The 20587-nt window shown below is 38.7% G+C and overlaps 1 protein-coding gene across 1 annotated transcript; it reads right to left on the bottom strand.

Annotated features, from left to right (window-relative positions):
• Positions 1 to 1609: 1609 nt before the first annotated feature.
• On the bottom strand, positions 1610 to 19387 carry SAMM50 (SAMM50 sorting and assembly machinery component). The gene is made up of 15 exons (XM_054835477.1): positions 19223 to 19387; positions 16933 to 17043; positions 15092 to 15193; positions 14250 to 14337; positions 13035 to 13141; positions 10940 to 11070; positions 10640 to 10727; positions 9953 to 10081; positions 9200 to 9271; positions 7981 to 8067; positions 5487 to 5557; positions 4639 to 4706; positions 3692 to 3838; positions 2627 to 2768; positions 1610 to 1825 (listed from the first exon to the last, which is right to left on the bottom strand). Exons 1-15 carry the CDS (start codon positions 19241 to 19243, stop codon positions 1780 to 1782), a joined length of 1410 nt encoding a protein of 469 aa, XP_054691452.1. The 5' UTR covers positions 19244 to 19387; the 3' UTR covers positions 1610 to 1779.
• Positions 19388 to 20587: the final 1200 nt, after the last annotated feature.

Genomic DNA, 20587 nt, shown 5'->3' with positions numbered 1-20587 from the left:
TACATCTAATTTTATCAGAAGGACCAAAATAAACTTTGAACTCCTAGAAGAAAATCCTAACAGTAGTTTGCTACATAAACATTCCCATTAAAAATATTTTTATATGTCAAAATTTAGATAGTGCTGGAGAAAAAACAGCAACATTTGTTGACATTCTTAACATAGTGTCATATTTATGTCATAACAACAAAAAGTCATCAGAAATGCTTTGTTAAATACGTATTTGCTACAGTAGCCATCAGATACACACACTGAAAAAGGTCCTTCACATTAAATTTTGTATCTGAAATAGACCTGACCTCTGTCATTCACACAACCTTCTGTTTTGAACATTTGCAAGCCTGCTGCTGCAACTGTCTAAGAAGGGAAGGATGTTCAGTGAAGTGGAGCTCTGCAAAATCAAGCAGACCTTTCATATTTTGGAAAGCGAGTTATCAGCATGAACAGATTTAGTTACTGTCTTATAGCAACATCAATATATACCAATGCTAAAGCAACGTATAAAACTCTGGTCTCTTTTAAGAGAGTGGAGTCTCAGTGCTAACTTGACTGGGAACAAGATTTCACGGCAGTCCTGACAGCATTCAGCAAAGTCAAGTAGCTTGCCACTGTGTCCAAACCTGTGTCTTCAGCTGAGTGCAAGAAATCAGGAGTATAATAGCTTGTGTATTTCTGTTCTACTCTCCCAGAATCTTCTTTGTATTATTATTTTAATTTTTGCCAACACCTAATAACAAAAAATGGAAATTTAGATCCAGGGGAAGTGGATTCTAGGTTCAGATTCTCTTAGGATAATGACAACTCAGGATCGATACACATAAAAAATTAATATGTAATGATCTTCAAAGATGAGTTGTTAGAAGTAAACTAGTGAATTAGTCCAACTTTATGAAAACTGGAATATATGCCAAGTGATAAAGCAGGAGGTCACTTTTAAGTGAAATTAGCATTTAAAGAAGTCAGTAGGGAGGCATGCCTCTCACACAAAAGCAAACAAGGTAGTATCACACGATCACCTATCTAGACATCCTTTTTTACAACTGCTGCAAAAGATCTGTTTGCAAGACCCAAATCAATGGCTTCACTAAGAGCATTAAAACACTTGGAACTGCCTCAGAGTTGAGAACCCTGAAGCCTTCAAAGTTATTCTTGAATTTTAGTACTTACTGTGCTGAACAGCTGACTTGAACTTTTACAGTATGCAATTCAGATTGCAGGAGGCATTTAAATATAGATGATTTTACAATAGTGAAATATATTCGAATCAGAACATTTTGTTTCACTTACAAACATTATTTGTATAAAATAATTTGTGATGCATAACAGAATTTTGTCAGGGACATTTGCTCACAGAAGTTGATGATGGAGAAAAACTGTTCCCCCTTAACTGCCACTCCAGCCATAATCACACTTGTGAGACTTGTGGTTGGAAGAGTGAAGGCTGTGCAGGCCAATGACAACTGTAGTCATGTGAACTGTATCCAAGAGCCAATTTCTGACACAACTCTCTATCAGTTTAAGTAACAACTAATAGCTACAAGTTGTAAGTTAAAATAGCTAGAATCCTACAAAGATTCTCCCGTCTTCGATAAGAATCAGAGGTACAATGAACCTTTAGACCGTAATTCTTTAATGTAGTTTCTTGTGGAGTCTGAGAGGTAAATCACTCAGAAGTGTGTCTGTATTTCAAGAAAAAAGTTAGGCCGTATCAAGCTATATTATAGTCTTGATTTCAATTACAGAGCACAATTTCATAGACTGATGTAAAATGTTTCTGTATTATAGAAATCTGATTCCTGCTCCAAATTGAACACCATCACATATCCTGAAAAGAAACAAATAATAAAAAATTTAAGTGTTATATAAGGTACTGATGAAATTAAAATCAATTTTCTCTAGCCCCAAATTCCCATGGTTTTCAACCTTTGGAAAGTTACAATTCAAATTTTAGCTGGCAAGAGCTTTTTTAAATAAATCCTTTGGCAATCTGTCATCTACATGGAGTATTTACATTTGCAAAATAAAGCCCATAATTTTCAAATTGCTATTATTCATTCACATTTCACATCAATGACAAGTAGAAACATAATCCAACTCCTGTACAAAATACAGAGTATCTCACACAGTATTCACAGGCCCCCTGAAGCTTTTCTATTACGTACTACAGTATTTGCTTGGTGTAGGATAATTGGTTGCTAACAAATTAATTTGTCCTCCCTTTCTCTTTATCTACAGTTAAACTTGTTTTCATTTTTCAAGCAAAGACATTAAACTCGGTATTTATCCAATCATTTGTTTTTGGAAGGCTTAAGAAAATCCCATGAGCTGTCTGAGTGATCATTTCCCCTAAAGAAATAAAACCTGCTACACAGCTACTCATACATTTCAACAACTGATCTCAAGTTCAATGAACTCTGAAATCTAAGATACAAAGTCTTAAACCAAGAAGTACCATGAAACCAACGTGAACATAGCAAGCTGAAAGAGCATCAACTGCTGAAAAATCTCTAAACTGGCATAGAATAAATAAAATTTAAAGATGGCAATTCTCTCTGCCAAAACCAGATAGAAGTGCTGTAATCTTCAAAACCAGTTACTATTAAAAAAATTGGTGTAAAGAACAAACCTGTCACCAGACTGTACTCCCATGGGGAAACAGTAGTTAAGTTCTAATCTAGCAATGTTTCCAAGTCGGAGTACTATTCCGGCACCATAAGACCATCGGATATACTCTGCCAGCTTCTGCAGGTGAGCTCTGGGACCATCACCTGAAAGCCAAAGAGCAGGAGAACAAGAATCAAAGTAGATTGTCAAGGTGGTCAAAGGCTAGCTGGATTTTCAGAGCTAGAAGACAGACTACTCAGGAGCACCTCCTGCAGATTCAAAACTTATTTACTACTTATTTACTACCCGCAACTCCCACAAATGCCAAGTACCTTGGACTCAAACTACTATGATTTTAGTTGCATTGATGGTTGATCTTCATTTCCCACCACAGTGTACCTACTTGCATGAATCTGGAAAAGAGTACTAAAGACTTAACTAAAAGTCTTCAGTTGGTCTCTATTAAAGTTGATTTGTCTGGTTTTCAATTGTGCACAAAGTGTTTCCCTCCCATAGGGATGCCATCTCTCTTCCATCAAGCAAGGCAGACATCCAGTATCACTATATCCCCAAACTGATTGCACTGATAATGAAAAATCATACACTACTATCCTGAAATGTATCTTGAAAAAAGTTACTGATGGAAGGAAAAAACCAACAAACAAAACATCAGCTACCACACCCTCATCTACACTCGAATGCCACCATTTTTTATTTAGTTCATCCCAGAAAATATTAGAATCCTGCTAAAACATCATTTTCCAATCTCCCTTTAGATGGTATATAGCAGGTGTTAATCAATTACCACACTGGTCTGCGAACATCACCAATTCACAGATACTACCCTTATTGTCCTAGCTCTCTTTCATACAAATTGTGCTAGAATTTATGTAGAGAACTAAAAAAATTACTGGCAATCTGTCAAATAGACAAGTTATAGCAGCAGCTTTTTGACAGGCACCAAAATATACACAGTAAACAAACGGCTTCTGAAGAAACAGACACATAATAACTCTCTTCTTTGTGCTTTTCTGCATATATATATAGAGAAGCAAGTTTTGTTACATACAATTCTATGAAGTCTTACCATAGTCAAGGTTGCAGAGGTTTCCAGCATTAAGGAAGAAATGTGTTCGGAAAAGGTCTCCAAACCCTCCCCGGCCTGGCCGGAAAGGGAGAGGGGTGTATAGATGTAAGCCTCCAGCCCAGTAGGCTTCTCCTCCTAAGTAATCACCTAGTTAGGGAAAACATTGGAATAAAAGCATTTACTGTGGAATATATTAAAAGAACAAGAATACATCCTTAAGTTGTTTTATATTGCACCGCTACCTCTTTTACAACTCTCACCACTTGCTTCTAGCTCTCTCCAGCCTCCTCACTATCAAGTAAAAAATTAGCACTTACACAATTCTTTAAACCTTCCAAGTGAATTGCCCTTTTTTCCTTATTCCCTCACCCAAACAGCCTGAGGTATGCAGCTCCTTGTGCTTCATCAGTGACTCCCTCCTGAACACCTCTGAAATACTTGCCTTAGTTTTAAAAATGGGAAATCAATACAATTAAACTATTAGCTTTACAATATACTGAATCCACTGCTAACAGCAAGGCAGCAGCAGAGTAAGGAATAGAACTGAGGAAGCCCCTGGCTCTCCAAACACATTTGTTTATCAGATTACCTTTCCCCTAAGCTACCTCAACATATGCTGTATCAAACAGAGATTTAATGTGATTATTGCTATAACCATCTTTTGGGAACTTTTTCAACTTGAAGGTTGCTTCCTAAAGTGACATACTGGAAGTATACAAGTCTGAACACACACTTGGTTTACAAAAGTAGTTTATGGCTTAGCTAAGAACTACTAGGCTTTATTCCATTGTGAACTAATACATAACAACAGACCAAAGACATAACACTTCTCAGATTCAAAGTACAGAATGAGTAAAATTATTTTTAAGCAATACAAAGCTTAAGGACAGAATTTGATTCTTTGCTACACAGTATTGTCAGAGGAGTAGGACTTAAAAGTTTCTGACCTTCACTCTGGGGTCCAATGCTGTACATACTGAATCCGCGCACGCTTGTTGGTCCACCAAGATAAAACCTAGTGAATACAGGCAAATTTAATTTAATGCTGCACTTGAAGGACATCTTTGAAAATATCTAGCCATACTTCTAACACTGCTTTTCAGAGTGACAGGTAACTTTATAACAGGTTTAGTAAAGTGTATTTAAAGAAATACAAGAAATTGTATCTAAATGTAAATCCTGATGCATTTGGCAAAAATTTCAAAATAAATGCAAGTATTAAAAATAAAAATCAGTCTTCCATCACTTACAAAGATCAAAACTTAAGGTTCCCAAGCACTGAAGAAGAATCAGAATACTGTCTGATTCTGTCGTAGTAATTTTCATAGAAACACTGTAATTAAGATCTATCACACATGAAGCTGACACTTAGTATTTATTGTAAATAAATTTGAGTCTAAATGGTTTCTGCTAGTGGTCTTTGAACACAAGTGTTAGAGGGCAAAATGGCCTAAAAAGCCAACATAGTTACAATACAGCTTTACTTCTAAAAATACCTACAGTGTTAACTATACCTGATACAAAATTTTGCAGATGGTAAATACCATTTTGCAACCATAAATACTGGCAGGCAGAGCTACTACATAGCAAATTATAAATCTATACTACCCGAATATGAAAATCAAAACCTGAAGGCATGACTTGAGTACTAGCATTCAGTTAAAGCTAACGAGAAACTAATTTTATTCTCCTCAGGACCAGAACTACTACTGCTTCTCTCTTCTACTATAGGGTTTTCTTTACACCATTACCTGGGTTGATTGAAAAAAAATTAAGAAACATTTTAAAAACTTGCCTATCGGCTATACTGGATGGCTTGTCTCCAATAGGTACCAGCATTCCACCCCAAAGTGATGCTGAAAAAACCTTTGGAGAGAAAAAGTTGTTTATTAATATGAATTACTTAATTTCCCTAAAAAAAGTATCAGTAAAATTTCATCACTCAGTAACAGGCAGAGCTCCCATTAGTCTGACAGAAAGTTACAGATGATCACAGTGTACGCACGAATATCACACCATCAGTAACAGTGTTTTCAGGAAACTCTTGATCATTGCTGCCCTCTTTCTTTTGTGCAGTGCTATGTGTTGAAAAAGTCAATAGAGCACATTTGAACCAAGTGCTACTTTCACATGAGCTAAAGGGAACACTCATCCAGCTCCCATCTTCCTAGGAATTTTCATGTCTTGAAATAAGACAATACCGCTGACATAAATTACTCCTGGCAAATTTAAACCCATAAACAGGAAATAGATACCAAAAATGTACAGTTTTTGCCTGTCTGTAAATTAGCCTTACAAATAAATGAATCCACCTTCCGCAACTCACTATATTGACATCCAATACGCGTACATCATTACTGCTTACCTATACAGTAATTCTTGGAGCCAAACCACTCTAAAAAACACATTTAATTATTTGCTTGCTGCCTGCATACCAACCAGAAGTACTACTGCCAGATGGTGAGATCTACTATCAATACCTAGGCTAAAGGTGTCGGGTAATTTCTCTAATTTCACAGCACACTCCTGCTACCTTCTGCCCTGATGCCTCCCCTGCCAGTATCAGACGTGAACTCATAAAGCGCATAGCTGGTTGCACAACACACAGCATGTGCAAAAGCCAGTTGCACGCAAGTCTACGCTCACGAGCAATGGATCACATAAAATTATGTATACCAGGCGATGAGATGAGCTTCACTTTCACTCACAGCATAGGCATATTAGCAGTCATGGGAAAGAGCAAAGCCCTCTTTGCGCAACCATGAAGCCATTAAATTACTTCACAGGAGAATACGCTGTCTTTCTCAGCTGACGGTCAGCAAATTAAATGTAAGATGACTGGAAGTGCACTCAGCTGGCAATGCCTTTTCTTCCACCACATGGAAGGTGCAAATATAATGATGTAATAAGAAAGGGGTACAGCAGATAGCCTTAAAATGCCCTTCTGTGCTGGCCTCACTGGTCTAATTCAAGAACTTCATTGCACCGAGTTGCCCAGGAATAAAAGCATGAAACAGCAGACTGACAGATCCTTACATCATCAGTTGATTAGTATCTGCACCACGGAAGTAGCTTGGAGTTTTTCAGTTGTACTGCTGGCATAATGCTAACATTATTCCAGTCTCCCAGAATTTCTTCATTATTCCAGTACTTCTTAAAAAGCTTTCAAGAGGCAGAGATCTTCTCGACTCTTGGTTTGGTTTGGTTTTGGTTAGTACATTGGGATGCAAATTATTGTAACCTCTGATTTTTAATGCTTCATAATGGAAGTTGCTGTTTAATTCCCCATTCAGCTATGATGCAAGAACTTGCTGCACCATCTTCATGTGATAAAGAACTTCCAAATACAGACAGAAATATTTCTAGTATATTGTTAAATTCTTATTTCACTAAGCAGAAAAACACCTATTTCCACCTAATACTAGCTCTCTGCTCTCTGAAATTTCAGACCTCTATGTTCTCCTAGGAGGCTGGAGTATATTACACATGAACTTGCAGTGGAGTTATCCAGTGTCATTTCCTCTGACAGAAATATAGATGGTATACACAAAAACTGCTCTGCCAACCAAACCAAGATTTGCAAGTGATGATGATATAGGAATTTGCTTCAAAACCACACAGTTACTCCAAACCAAAGAACTAACGTAGACACCACAACGTAAAATCTGGGATGTGCTCTGCCTACATGGTGGCAAAACTGAGGACTCAGAAACTTGTCACACTACCATGTGTCTTTCTTGTTGGAAATTAAATTGCTCATTGTGCACAAATATGAAGAAGTTCAAAATGTTGCAGTGCAAGCGTAGTGTCGTAGTGAAATCAGCCTTCCCCTTCTTGCAATAGTTTTACATAGAAGAAATAATTACATGCTATGCTACCAAAATTAGTAGTCATATATTCATAAATTACAATGACAAAAGAAAACTAATTCAAGATTAGTCAGAATATTCATAACCAGATCAAAGAGACAGAACAAAGACTGCAATAGGTTTTCAAAAAATCACTGTTAAGAAAGATCATAAAGAACAGATGTGCCCAACATTACTTCTGAAAGGAAAATAGTTCATACAGTTAATTGTCAAACAAGTTCTTTCCAAAATGCCCACTTCACGAGTGACTGTACACGGCAGGAATGTCACGTTAAAAATAAAGAGTATTTCACTTTCCAAAAAACAAATCACTTCCATGATCTTCTTCTAATCCATGGCGAAAAATCATCATAAAACACAGATTCAATAACCTCATTTGCTAACTCAGATCAATTACTAAAATATCTTTTAAAAAATTACCGAATCCCAGAGAAGTTGCTTATTCAACTGAAATTCAAAATCTTCTTTTAGAAAGCTCACGTCTCCACCTGTATAGCCAGCCAACTCCTGCAAAGACATAAGTTTATGAAAGTTGTAATGGATATTACATGTTTCTTCCCTCTAAAAGTTCATCAAGTCTGCATCAGCATAAACAGTGTTTTCTGTCCAAGAAATACAGATACACCGGTATGGCGAGACAACTGAATTTTGGACCAACGAAAAACCATGCATGGCCCTCAGAACAATGAGCTCCATTTTTCTCCTCCAAATATTAAACCAAGGTATCACTTTCTAAGACATTTTGTAAATGGCGGCAAAACAGAATGGAGCTGGAAAATTCAGCACCCAAAATCAAAACTCTTACTGTAATTACCTAGACCCAAGAAGATTTCATATGTACTAAAGCAGGGCTGAAGAACTGGACAGCCAGTTGTGTTACACCAATGCTAGTTGAAAATAACAAGTGAAGTGACTGAATCAGCGTTAGAGGCAGCATCTAAGAAATGATACGTTAACTAAACCCTGAATGATAACCACCTTTCTCACTCAGAAACAGAATAGCGCTAAAAAACAGTAGCACTTCTAGTTCCAATGGCATTTCAAAGCAATCTGCTTCTAAAGCATTGCAGAAGTTAATGCTGCTGAAGTATTAACCCATATAGCAGAAAAGTCGGCTTTTCTAAAAGCTCTGAAAGTAACAAGAGTAAAAACCATTTTCTGTGCCAAAACGATGCATGTATATATGCCTTTGAGAGTTATTTTTACCCAGTCTTTCATTTTTAATTGTAAGACTGACAAACTTTGTAAGTAGCAACAGGACCACAGTCTGGTAGTCTGACATTACCCCTGACAGTATTTACTTTACACTTTACAGTGGGTATTAGTCCTCGTTTTCTACCACTGTAATGTATCTCAGCTAATAAATAATTTAATAGTAATGGCAAGATAAAATGGCTGTGCTGTTTGACCAATGGTATATAAATGAAAACTTGCCACCATAAAAAAAGGTTTCATGATTTTAAAAGGCGCAGGCTGTAAAGATAAAAAGTAAATACTGCTCATCACTGTGTCCTACTCAATTTATGATTAATTTCTAACTTTAGACATTTTTAACATGAATATCAATTAGATAAATGAAGGCTTACTCAAACACACTTACAGATAAAATCCAATAACAGCATAAGTGATTTAATACTACCTGATTAATTTTCAGCAAAGCACCTCGTCTTGGTAAGATTGAGGAGTTCCGTGAATCAATTACCATGGCATGCTGAAAAGAATCAAACAATTATTTTGAGGTTATCCTATCTGCTGAATACCACAGAGTGACACTATTCTTTTCCTTCAAAAACTGTGCAAACAGTGGAAGACAACCACAGCTCCAGGTAAGGCTAGTGTAGCTTCATGGTACCTACAGACTAACTTAGTTTTGAGGCCACATGAAATCCATACATTTAAATCTTCTGGCCGTGGTACGCACCAGAAATATAGCAGCAACAATGCCCCAGTGTAAATCAGCAATTTTGTGACAGAAACCAGCAAATAGTTTCTCCCCTACAATTTGTAAGCTACAAGTTAAAGATGACAAGTGATCAAAAACTGCTATAGGAAAGAATATTTAGAAAGGGCACAGCGACTGTAGGATGAGGAAATTCACTGACCCTGTCTTCTACAAAACAAGACAATTCTGCAAAAAGAGATGGCAGATGACAGGGAGGGAGGCCCTACAGAAAAAACAAGACAGCCTATGCAATGTTCAAAACACAACCAGCTATGAAAATATGTTTTCTCTTTGGACTTCCTGGATAACTCCATGTGAATGACCAAACACAACAAAAGATGTTTGAAATAAAACACACTACCAACTAAGACAAAAAGCTCCTTTGTTATCATTCATAAGTATTAGATTACTCAAAATGTGTTTTAAAAAATTATCAGAAAAAAGCCTTACAGAGAGAGAAGATTTAAGAGAGTGTCCACTTTCTTCTCGAACAGAAAAGGATGCTGTTCTAGCAAGGCAGCCAAGCTCTCTCCACACACCCTCCCACTTCAGTGTGTGATTGGTCTTCCAGATTGGAAACTACAAATAAAGAATTGAGTTAGACATGAAAAAATAGTTGGTATGAAATTAAAATAAACATTTCCCTGAAAATTTTTTCTCTGTAAAGTCTATCTATACATGAGTCAATGTTTTTTCTTTCCAAATTTCTTGGATCAGAGAGAAACCCTTTTTCATTTCAGAGTAATGCTCATTCTGCTTCTCTGCCAAGAGAGTTTCTCCAAGTAGGTGCACACCACTTAATCCATCCCAAATGAAAAATATCTTCAATTGAGCTGATACAGTGAGCTAGGCAACCAGCTGCCTCTCTGAAATGATACTTTAAACATTAAAAATTTGAAGAAAAACACATTAGTATTTTTATACGGACAAAGTAAGATTGAATCCTAAGAAAAAGATGAGGATGTATTACCACTATCATTTTCAAATTGCTGACCTCTTTCAAATAATGACAAGTTAGCCCTGTGCACAAGTGTTTCAATCATTAAAAAAGTAAAACAAGTATTTGCGAAAGCCAGTTGCGACCTGAATTAAATGTAAATGAAGCATGTGTTCCACAAACGCTTGTGCTACACTTACATTAAATTCTGTTGATATTCCTCTATCAGTTTCACGAAGAGAGCTCCAAGGGAACTGTCCAGTTACTTTATATACATTAACTGAAAAACTGAAACACAACATTACTGGCAGGTTTGAAAGTGAAACTATTTAAGTAGGTGGAATTTTAAATTATCACAAAAACTTAAGAAACCAGCTCTACTGCATTATTAACAGACCCTCAGCAAAGGAATAAATTTAATTATTACTCAATGAAAGATCTTACTAATTGTTTTATATTCCTTCACTAAAAAGAGAAGTACTGAAAAATGCATCCCCTACTTTCTTTCAAAGTTTCCAGGTTGTGGTTTGAAGAATGACAGGCCATATGAAGTTTCCTTTGTTCCGTAGGAGAACTGGAAGGTTACCTTTTCTGCACGTCCAAAGAGATTTGGGAACTTGAGCCCAAGAACCTACGGAAAATAAAAAAACTCCACAACATTTCATATAGTTTGCTGTCTTGCATCTTAATCATACGCTGAAGACAAGCGTATCTACCATGAGAATGAGAAATGAAGACATTAAAACCAGTGGTAATTGAATGTGTTTTTCTTTTAAGGTAGGCTTCTCTTTGCACTGGCAGCAAAAGCCATCACAATAGCACAAGTTACAGTTAATCGACAATTTTTTATTGCTGTCCAGTAGCTTCTGACTTAATCTGCATTCTCACTGTATCATCAGCACTGCTATTACTTCAAGCCAAATCTCCCAGCCAGTCTCACAGCCCAGGAGAATAAGTCTTTGGCATAATAAGCAGCTGCTCTGCAACTGCAGACTTTCCAGCTGATCGTAAGGAAAGGGTTCATCGGAACCGCTGCAATAAGCCAATGGAAAATTATCAAGACAGTGTCGCTCCCCTGTATTTTTGATTTGAGTAACAAAATGCTTTTGCAATCAGTCCTGACAGCAGTACAACATACCATTACAATTCTCCAGAAATTAGTTGAATGCTTTTGCCTGTTCTGACACAAATTCCTTGTATCCCTTTGGCAGCTCTTGGCCCTTTGGCAGAAAGGATGGAGCAGGTTTCCTCCAAGCACAGATACTACCCAGGACTGTTCTATCATTGTGCATTCTATTTTAAAGAATGTAAAAAAGCTACGAAATCCTGACTGCCTTTGTCTAACAGCTACTGGAAACAAATCAGTCACCTGAATTTCGTGATGATGGCTGCAATGCAATTATCCAACTAACTAGGAACCACTAACCCAAATGGCTATGAGTATGAAATATTAGATCTATAGGCTTTAGGTGAATTTAAGGGATTAGAATAAATGTCAAATCTACTTAACTCTTAAGGAAACATCATCTCTGCTGCCAATACCAGTGTATATGAGTCATGCTTTTATACCATTCAAAAGCTTACTTCTCTGTAACAAATTAAAATCAAATAGAGGAGGAAGCCGAGTACAAAAAGAGAAACCACAGTAGCTTTCAGATGGTTTTCAAATGCACTAGAACCAATAGGTAGGACTCCCCACTGGTTTCATTCAGGCTACGACACCCTGGACATTGCTCTCAGCAGCGGAGCTGCGTAAGCAGCTCTCAACTCCCTGAGTTCCTATTCTCCCTGTACTTGCAAAACACCATCACCTGAGTCATGCAGGATCTTATCCAGGTTAAAAATACCCCTAAGAAGAAAAGGATAAGTCCCTTGATCTGGCTTATCTACCAGCCCCAGGCAGAGCAGCACTGTGCACATGAGGAGGCAGAATGCATGCAGGAATGAGCATGTGAAAGCATGATCGACTTACACCAGCACTTCTGTTAAAAGGACATTAACTGAACGACAGTACGGCCGTTACTTTTTCTGTCAATTGGTAAATATTTTTCACACAACATTTTAATCTGATGCATCCTAAATTGAATAAATGGAAACAAGTTCCAGTTTGTATGGTTCTGCAAAACCTTGCATTTTGCAGTCCAGAATAACTGGTACTGGGCTAAAATAGTGAAAACCAATAACACTTTCTAAGTCAAAGATCAAGCATTTCGACAGAGAAGAAAAACATTTTAAATAGATCTCATAGAAACTAAATGCCAAAATCCTTACTAATGCCTCCAGTAGATAAAGCGTCTTAAATAGTATCAAGAAAGAAAAAAAAAGAAAATTTAAATCATTTTAAGAATTAAAAAATTAACATACTGAGCATTCTTCCCTAGCTCAAAATAGGCTTTTGCTGAATGAAAGTCTGACTAATACAAAGACTCTTTAGAGACAAAGGTCTGGCAAAGCCTTAGTAAAGCTGGATCAAGAAAATAATTTGGCTTGGATCAAGTCCTCACTTATTTAATCACCAAATTCCTTACTAGGTTTGAAACATATAAGAAAGAGGAATATCTAAAGGAATTAATAATTATTTGAAATAATCCATACCATACTGCCTTCATTGTTGCCAACCATAGTATTGTAGCTTCCAGTTAGTCTTCTCAATTCCGTTACCTCAAAGGTTACATCTAAACCATTTGGAAGGGCATCATCTCCTACATAAACAAACAAATGTATGTTATCTCTAAAGAGCTATTTAAAAAAAATGCAGATAGAAGATTACTTGAATGATTTGAAAACTGGTTGAACTAAATAATAAAAGCCTACACTACAAAGAAAAACATCTTGAGAAAAAGATGTCGTTTGGATATGAGTGCAGAATTTGGTTCAATCACAGCATGACTGGCTTTAATCACGAACATGTTTGTTTAATTATGAAATAGTAACATGTTTGTTACCTACCCACTAAAAAGAAAGATGTACACAAATTCTTACATTAGAATAAACAGAAATTAAAGTGGTCCACACACAGCAAGAAGAACACCGTCACTAGGGCAGAGCTCCCAGCAGCACTCTGCGGATAAATGCTAACCAACAGAAACTCCCCAGTTCCCTCAGGGCTCTGGCTACGACAGCTGTTCCAAAACACAGCCCTCACGGCGACCTAATTCTGCTGGAGGCAAATGGGACAGTGTCCCACCAACAGCAACCTGTGGCACTGCGCTGCACTCCCTTTCCTCTGCTGAAGGGAACGGCAACGGGTTTGGAAAGCAACCACAAGCCCAGGAACGCCAACTGAGCCTTACTGTGAAACCTGCATACATTCAACTGCCCCATATATACTATAAGCTAACTTTTAATCACAAGCACTGATACAATTATTAGTATTTCCTTAAGCACCAAGGATGTGCTGATATAATGTCAGTTATGTGATGTGTAATACATGGAAGTACAGGACACATTTTCAAGCTTTTCCTCAAGTGTTCCTCTGAAACTTTGGATTAAGGGTTGTGTACTGTAATCATTTTAGTGCTTGAAATTCACTCATTTTTGCATGTATACAAGTAATATTTATATACTCATACACACATATACAGACACATGCAAATTATTCTTTTTCATAAGAATAGTGGATGTAGACACATACATTCATATTTATAGCACACCTACATGTACATCTAAAATATATATAGGGTATATGAGAGACTAAGTTATACACACAAAAAATGTCCAACCTGTCACACAGAGAAATATACATTATAGGTATGCATCTGTCTATGTATGTATGAGGAAAAAGGTGAGGATTAATGAGGCAACACATACCTTGACAGGTATCAATCAGAACCTCTACTTGTCTGAAGATTCCTAGACGAAGCAACTTTTCACGAGCTTCATGCGATTTTCTCATCACCTACAGGGTAAGTAGCTCAGTCTTTCAGGTTATCAAAAAATAACTAGGATAAAATAGTTAAAATGCAGCTAATACATACAATATTCACAGATTTTTTACACAAAGACATGTATATGTACCTTCAAAACAGATCACGACCATTTTAACACTTGAATCTGTAAAGAAATAAATTAAATCCAGACCATTTGGCTCAATTCCTACCTTCTGTTAGTGTGCATCCTAATTATTATAATACTTAAACCTATTATTCAAATAGGCTTCAGTACTATGGGGCCCATGCTTTTCACAAAAAAACCCCAAATACCCTTATCTGTTTACATTTAGACCAATTTACGGGTCTAATTGCCAGCCATACACCAGAAGGAATCACCACATAAAACTGCAAGGACATAGAGCCTAACTCACACTTTGATCCATTGTGGAGACTGGCATCAGTTATCCGTGCTGGGATCCACTAATTTATCTCAAGCAAATTAACTGGAAGTGCTCCCTACACAGCTGGCAATTCTTAAATGGGAAGAGTGAAGCTGAAAAAATATCTGAGTACTGTTTGCCATCTCACAACGTCTTTGAGCTGAATACATCAGAAAATATGGTATCTGCCAGTTTGACTTCCATATCACAAGATCAGAATTGTCACAGAACTTGAGAAAGTTGCCCCGTGTCTGACAGCAGTAGCCCAAAGCAGGAAAAAGAGAGAAAATCATAACCTGGATTTTTAAACAGTAGGTCTGATATTCACTACAGTACTTACATCAATGAGATTTTTAGCCTTGAAAACATCAGAGATTTCATACATGATAATATCATCTTTGGTCCTTCCGAGTCCATCAAAGTGCACATGCTGAACCACCACCTAAACAGAACAGATGTTTAAACACAAACACTGAATCTGCATAGAATCACAGAATCATTCAGGTTGGAAAAGACCTTTAAGGTCATCGAGTCCAACTGTAATGCTAGGTATAAGGATTTTTAGAAGCCTCCATATGAAATCTCCTGAAGTTGTTCTACGAAATTACTCATTCTAACTTATTCAAGGAATAATATTTGCTTATCCCTGAGAAGATACAAACAGAACGTTAAAAAAAAAAAAAAAGGTTTCAAACAATATGCTTAGAAATGGTTACTGAAATCTCCTGTCTGTGAGAGATTAGCGAGACCAAAAAACAACTGTCAAATCAAAATATGTGAGGTGTTCTTCTCTATCTTGAAATTTTAATTAAATATTTGTATAAAACCACTTTTTAATAATGAGCAACAGAAACAACAATGCAGAAAAAAATATTGTTGTCCAAGTGAAAAACCCTGAAGATTCCTAGGCTAATTACTGCTAATCTACATTATCAGAAATCAGTGCTATCTACACTTCTGGAAAGTTGTTCCCTTAACACAAAAATTAAAGAAAAAATAACTCTAATACCAAAGCTAATGCCGGTTGTAGCAGAAGAGAGAGAGTAACAGACTGTAGCTGCTGGGATTTTAGTCCTAAGTGTTGTATGGACAAATAAGTCACTTCAGAAATCACACTCAGATATTAAGACACGTAAGACAAAACATGTAGTTAGTCGTAGTTAGCTATTTCTTGTATCAGGTATGCATAAGCAAAGAGTTAAAAGAGAAAACAAACAAACCTACAAACCATAAATATTTAAACTCTAACTATTAAAATTATTACTACCACTAGAGCATTGTCATTTAAAATGTATATTAAGATCACTAGCATTATGAGGTTTTATACTTTCTTAAAATCATTCATCTTGTTATGTAATCTTCTGAGATAATTTTATCTTAAAAATCACAACATGATCCAGCTTAGCTGGTACAAATGGACTATAGTGGTTGCACTTCCGTTATTTTTCTGATCTTTTCAGTGAATTATAATTTTAGGGGTAAGTGTCAAAAAGAAATCTGCAAATGCTTCATGTATTCACATATAACAAAATAGCAGAATAAGAGCAGCCTAGCATTACTGAAAACTGCTTTAAAATCCCTGTAAGAATATATACATAATGAACTAAATAAAACCCAAATGTTATTACCAAACTTCTAGTGAGGATGACTCTGAATTGCATGAGGGAAAGGAAAATTCTAATAAAAACTAGGATAACACATAATATCTCACCCTTCTAGCATGGCTAAACATATTATGGGTCAAGACAGACATGCTCTTACATGCGAAATATTAAAAAAAAAAGTTACCATCCTCTGCTAAAGTTAGTATTTCCCTTAGTAACCTCATTCACATGGTGGCACTTTACCCTAACCTGGCTAATTCTGCACTCTAGCAGATTAAGGACAGTTGCTTGGTTTGCTCCTAAGCAGCGTTGCAGAAGCTGTAATCTCTTATGAGATAGAGGGGAAAGGAGCATCTGGAAACAGGTCTGCTAGCTCAAAGCTGGATTTTAACAACTACTCCTGTGGTAGGGAAATGAACAGGGACTAGACAAGGTCTGATTAAATTCACAGTACTACATTTAATTCTTTCACATCTCAAACCATAGTTTAGAAAGGTAACTTAGGGAAAAACAAGCAAGCAAAGGTGCCAAGACACTTCTCTTAAGAAAAAAATCAGGTTGTTGTTCAGGTGCTTACATCTTTGTTTTCGAGAATTTCCTGCTTGACCTCAGGTTCAACTTCAACCAGCTCAGCTTCCTCTCCCAAGGCACCAAAGTCTGGCCCACCCATTGGAAGAGGCTCCAAACTCTGAAAGCATAGAAGAAAACTGCATTTAATATGGTACGCAGATTTGCGATTTATGCCTTTTGCAAAGGAAAAAAACCCTTATGGCTCTTGACACTGTGCTCATCAGATCCTAAGGGGAAAAAAAAAGCAAAAGAGAAGAACTGAAAAGAGGGAAATTACCAGCATACTTGTTACCTACCTGCTTGCTGAAATTTTTAATGTAAGCTGAACAGCTTCCATGTTGAACGATTTCTCAAAAATATTCTGCACTCTTCCAAAAATAATTTTATTTTTAAGGCATGCTTCCTGTGTTAAAGTTTAATTCTACCTTCTTAAAAAAAAAATCTAAAAAATCAGGCTGTCACTACTTAGTTTGGGTTTTTGGGAGGGAGAGGAGTGTGAAGGTTGAAAAATGAAAAGAAAAAAAAAGGATGTTTTTCTGCAAAGCACATATTACTATGCTTTGCATATACTGATAAGCTTTTATATTTTAATATTTCTTTTAAAAGTATCCTTCCAAGTAATGCTCAAGAACCTTAGGCCCTATCCATCAGAGGTGAACATTTTAATCAAAATGGTTTCCAGCACAGCATGGCTTTATTTACTATATCTGAAAGAGTCCTAAAATAAGACTTATCAGAAGATAACGGATTCAAGCGTAAGTGAATAGAGGGTTACCTGCAAAAGCAGATGTCAGGATTGGATAACTCAGTAAATCTACTTTTAGTCTTAAGTCACTAATACAGTACTTGCTGCATTATTTAAGGATAGCTTGTATTGCTGGAATAGTAAATTGCTGTTACATATCAGAATCAAGTTAAATGAAGACAGAATCCTCTCACTCCCAATAATTTTCAGGCAAACATGAAACACTCTCTATCTACACAATATTGTATAATACTTTATACTGCAGATGGATATAAAACCAAGAATATGAGAAAAAATTTGAAACAGAAATTAAATTAGTCATGGTAATTAGATACTCTGGAGCCTTAACAGCCACTGCACCAATATATTCCTCAGCCTAATTAAACACTATGTAAAAGCCTGCTAGTTTTCAACGGGCTCACAGGAAAGCAGTATTCTACCCTGGATCTTGAGGAATCATCCAGACCATTCTTGGCCCCCAAACGGGTCAGTCACTTATTAATCATACCTGAATTATCTACATCAGTTTTAAATGCAGGCTCCTATGCAGGCTCCCCATGGTTGTTTCAAGGGGAAAGTAGTTTAATCCAAATTCACAAGGTGTTTCACCAAATGGACTTAAGACTTGCACTGTGATTCCTCTGCTTTACAGTCAATGGCATCACTGACCTTTTCTACATTACACTCTGACATTCTGATAGCCTTTCTCAAAACCTGGCTCACATGGCTCTTATACATTCCATAAAACAGAATACTCAAGAGTGGGCTGCTTATCTAAAATTATCCTGAGAGATGCTTCTCTAACGAAGCCTTGAGACATAGAGAATTCATTGCCTTCCTAAACTATTTGAAAGCCTATGTATTCTTATTCTTTGAACAATATTTTAATGGTTAAGTTACACTTTTTCCTGTTGCCATTATAGCCACAACTTCTTGTCCTACCACAACAAACGCATAAATCTTTACGTTCCTTCTTCAAGCAACGGTACATGGATTTGGAGATTTATGTGGCTGTTCACGAAGATCTCCAAGTGCTTCAGGCACGTGAGACACCGCCGATCTCTTCAAGCAATACGGCTGGTTACTGGGGAAGTACAAACCTACAGCGTCCACTGCTCACTGCCTGCGAGCTGCAGTTGTGGGGCAATTTCTCTCTGCTTCGCTTTGGTTTTGGGTTTTTTTCGATTTTATTTTTTTCTTCCCTGTTTTCATGTAAGCGGTCTGGCTCTTGCAGCCCCCCGAGGCAAGGTCAACCCTGAGGGAAGGGGAAGGGGACAGAACCCGGCACCGCTGGACATGGAGCCCCGGGATGCCGCCGCCCGGGCCTGCACGGAGCCCCCTCAAACACGGCGGGGCACGGCAGGGCGGCCCCATCCTGATCCCGGTCCCGGCGAGCCGCGCTGTACCCGGCGGAGAAGCGCGGCCGGCGCTCGCCCCCGCCCCGGGCCTTAGCGACCTTCGGGCCGGGCCCGGGGCGGGAGCGAGCACCGGCTGCTGCCGCTGGACCGCTCTCCGGCGGGCCCTCCCCGCTGCCCCGCGGCGCTGCTCTTACCCGTGCGTGCACGGTGCCCATGGCGGCAAGGGGCGGCGGCGGCCGGCGGGGGAGGAACCAGGGCCGGGCGGGCTGAGGGGCCGCTGGCGCTCAAGGCCGCAGCACGGGGGCAGCCATGACAGGCAGCACCGCCCTGTCCCCCATTGGCCAGAGGAGCGGGAAGAGGCGGGGCGAAGCTTGCGCTCCCCGGATGTAGTACGGGACGGTGGGAGGGGCATGGTGCGGGCAGGAGCAGGGACGGGACTTTTTGGGGAGAAAAAAAAATACTCGCTTTTCACATTTGTCCCATTGAAGGTGCACGCTAAAGCCTAGGCACTGCTGCCTGTTGGAGGTGGGTGATCAAAACGAAAGGCCTGCGATCGACACACTGGAGGGAAGGGATGCCATCCAGAGGGACCTTGACAGGCTGGAGAGGCGTGCCCGTGCGAACCGCGTGAAGTTCAACAAGGCCAAGTGCAAGGTCCTGCACGTGGGTTGGCACAATCCCAAGCACGACTATAGGCTGGGCGAGGAATGGATTGAAAGCAGCCCCGAGGAGAAGGACTTGGGGGTATTGATTGATGAGAAGCTCAACATGAGCTGGCAGTGTGCGCTTGCAGCCCAGAAAGCCAACCGTGTCCTGGGCTGCATCAAAAGCAGTGTGACCAGCAGGTCGAGGGAGGTGATCCTGCCCCTCTACTCCGCTCTCGTGAGACCCCACCTGGAGTACTGCGTCCAGCTCTGGGGGTCCCAGTACAGGAGAGACATGGAGCTGTTGGAGCGAGTCCAGAGGAGGGCCACAAAGACGATCAGAGGGCTGGGGCACCTCTCCTGTGAGGACAGGCTGAGAGAGTTGGGGTTGTTCAGCCTGGAGAAGAGAAGGCTCCAGGGAGACCTTATAGCAGCCTTCCAGTATCTGAAGGGGGCCTACAGGAAAGATGGTGAGGGACTGTTTACAAGGGCATGAAGTGAGATAGGACAAGGGGTAACCCCCTTAAGCTGAAGGAGGGAAGATTTAGATTAGATGTTAGAAAGAAATTCTTGACTGTGAGGGTGGTGAGGTACTGGAACAGGTTGCCCAGAGAGGTTGTGGAGGCCCCATCCCTGGAAGTGTTCAAGGCCAGGTTGGATGGGGCTTTGGGCAACGTGGTCTAGTGGAGGGTGTCCCTGCCCATGGCAGGGGGGTTGGAACTAGATGATCTTTGAGGTCCCTTCCAACCCTAACCATTCTATGATTCTATGATCTAAAGCCTGACAGGCAACAAGACATGAATTGACATAGCAACAGCTCCCAGCATCCCATGACATCAGACCGGTCATCTTAAACTGACATTACAATGTTTTAAATTACTTAAACCGGTTGTTTAGCAGTGGTACCTGTACTGT

Source organism: Grus americana, chromosome 1 (genome assembly GCF_028858705.1).
Source record: "Grus americana isolate bGruAme1 chromosome 1, bGruAme1.mat, whole genome shotgun sequence".
Lineage (NCBI taxonomy): Eukaryota > Metazoa > Chordata > Aves > Gruiformes > Gruidae > Grus > Grus americana.
The sequence above is the reverse complement of the archived record's forward strand: the minus strand, read 5'-3'. Positions and strand labels throughout refer to the sequence as shown.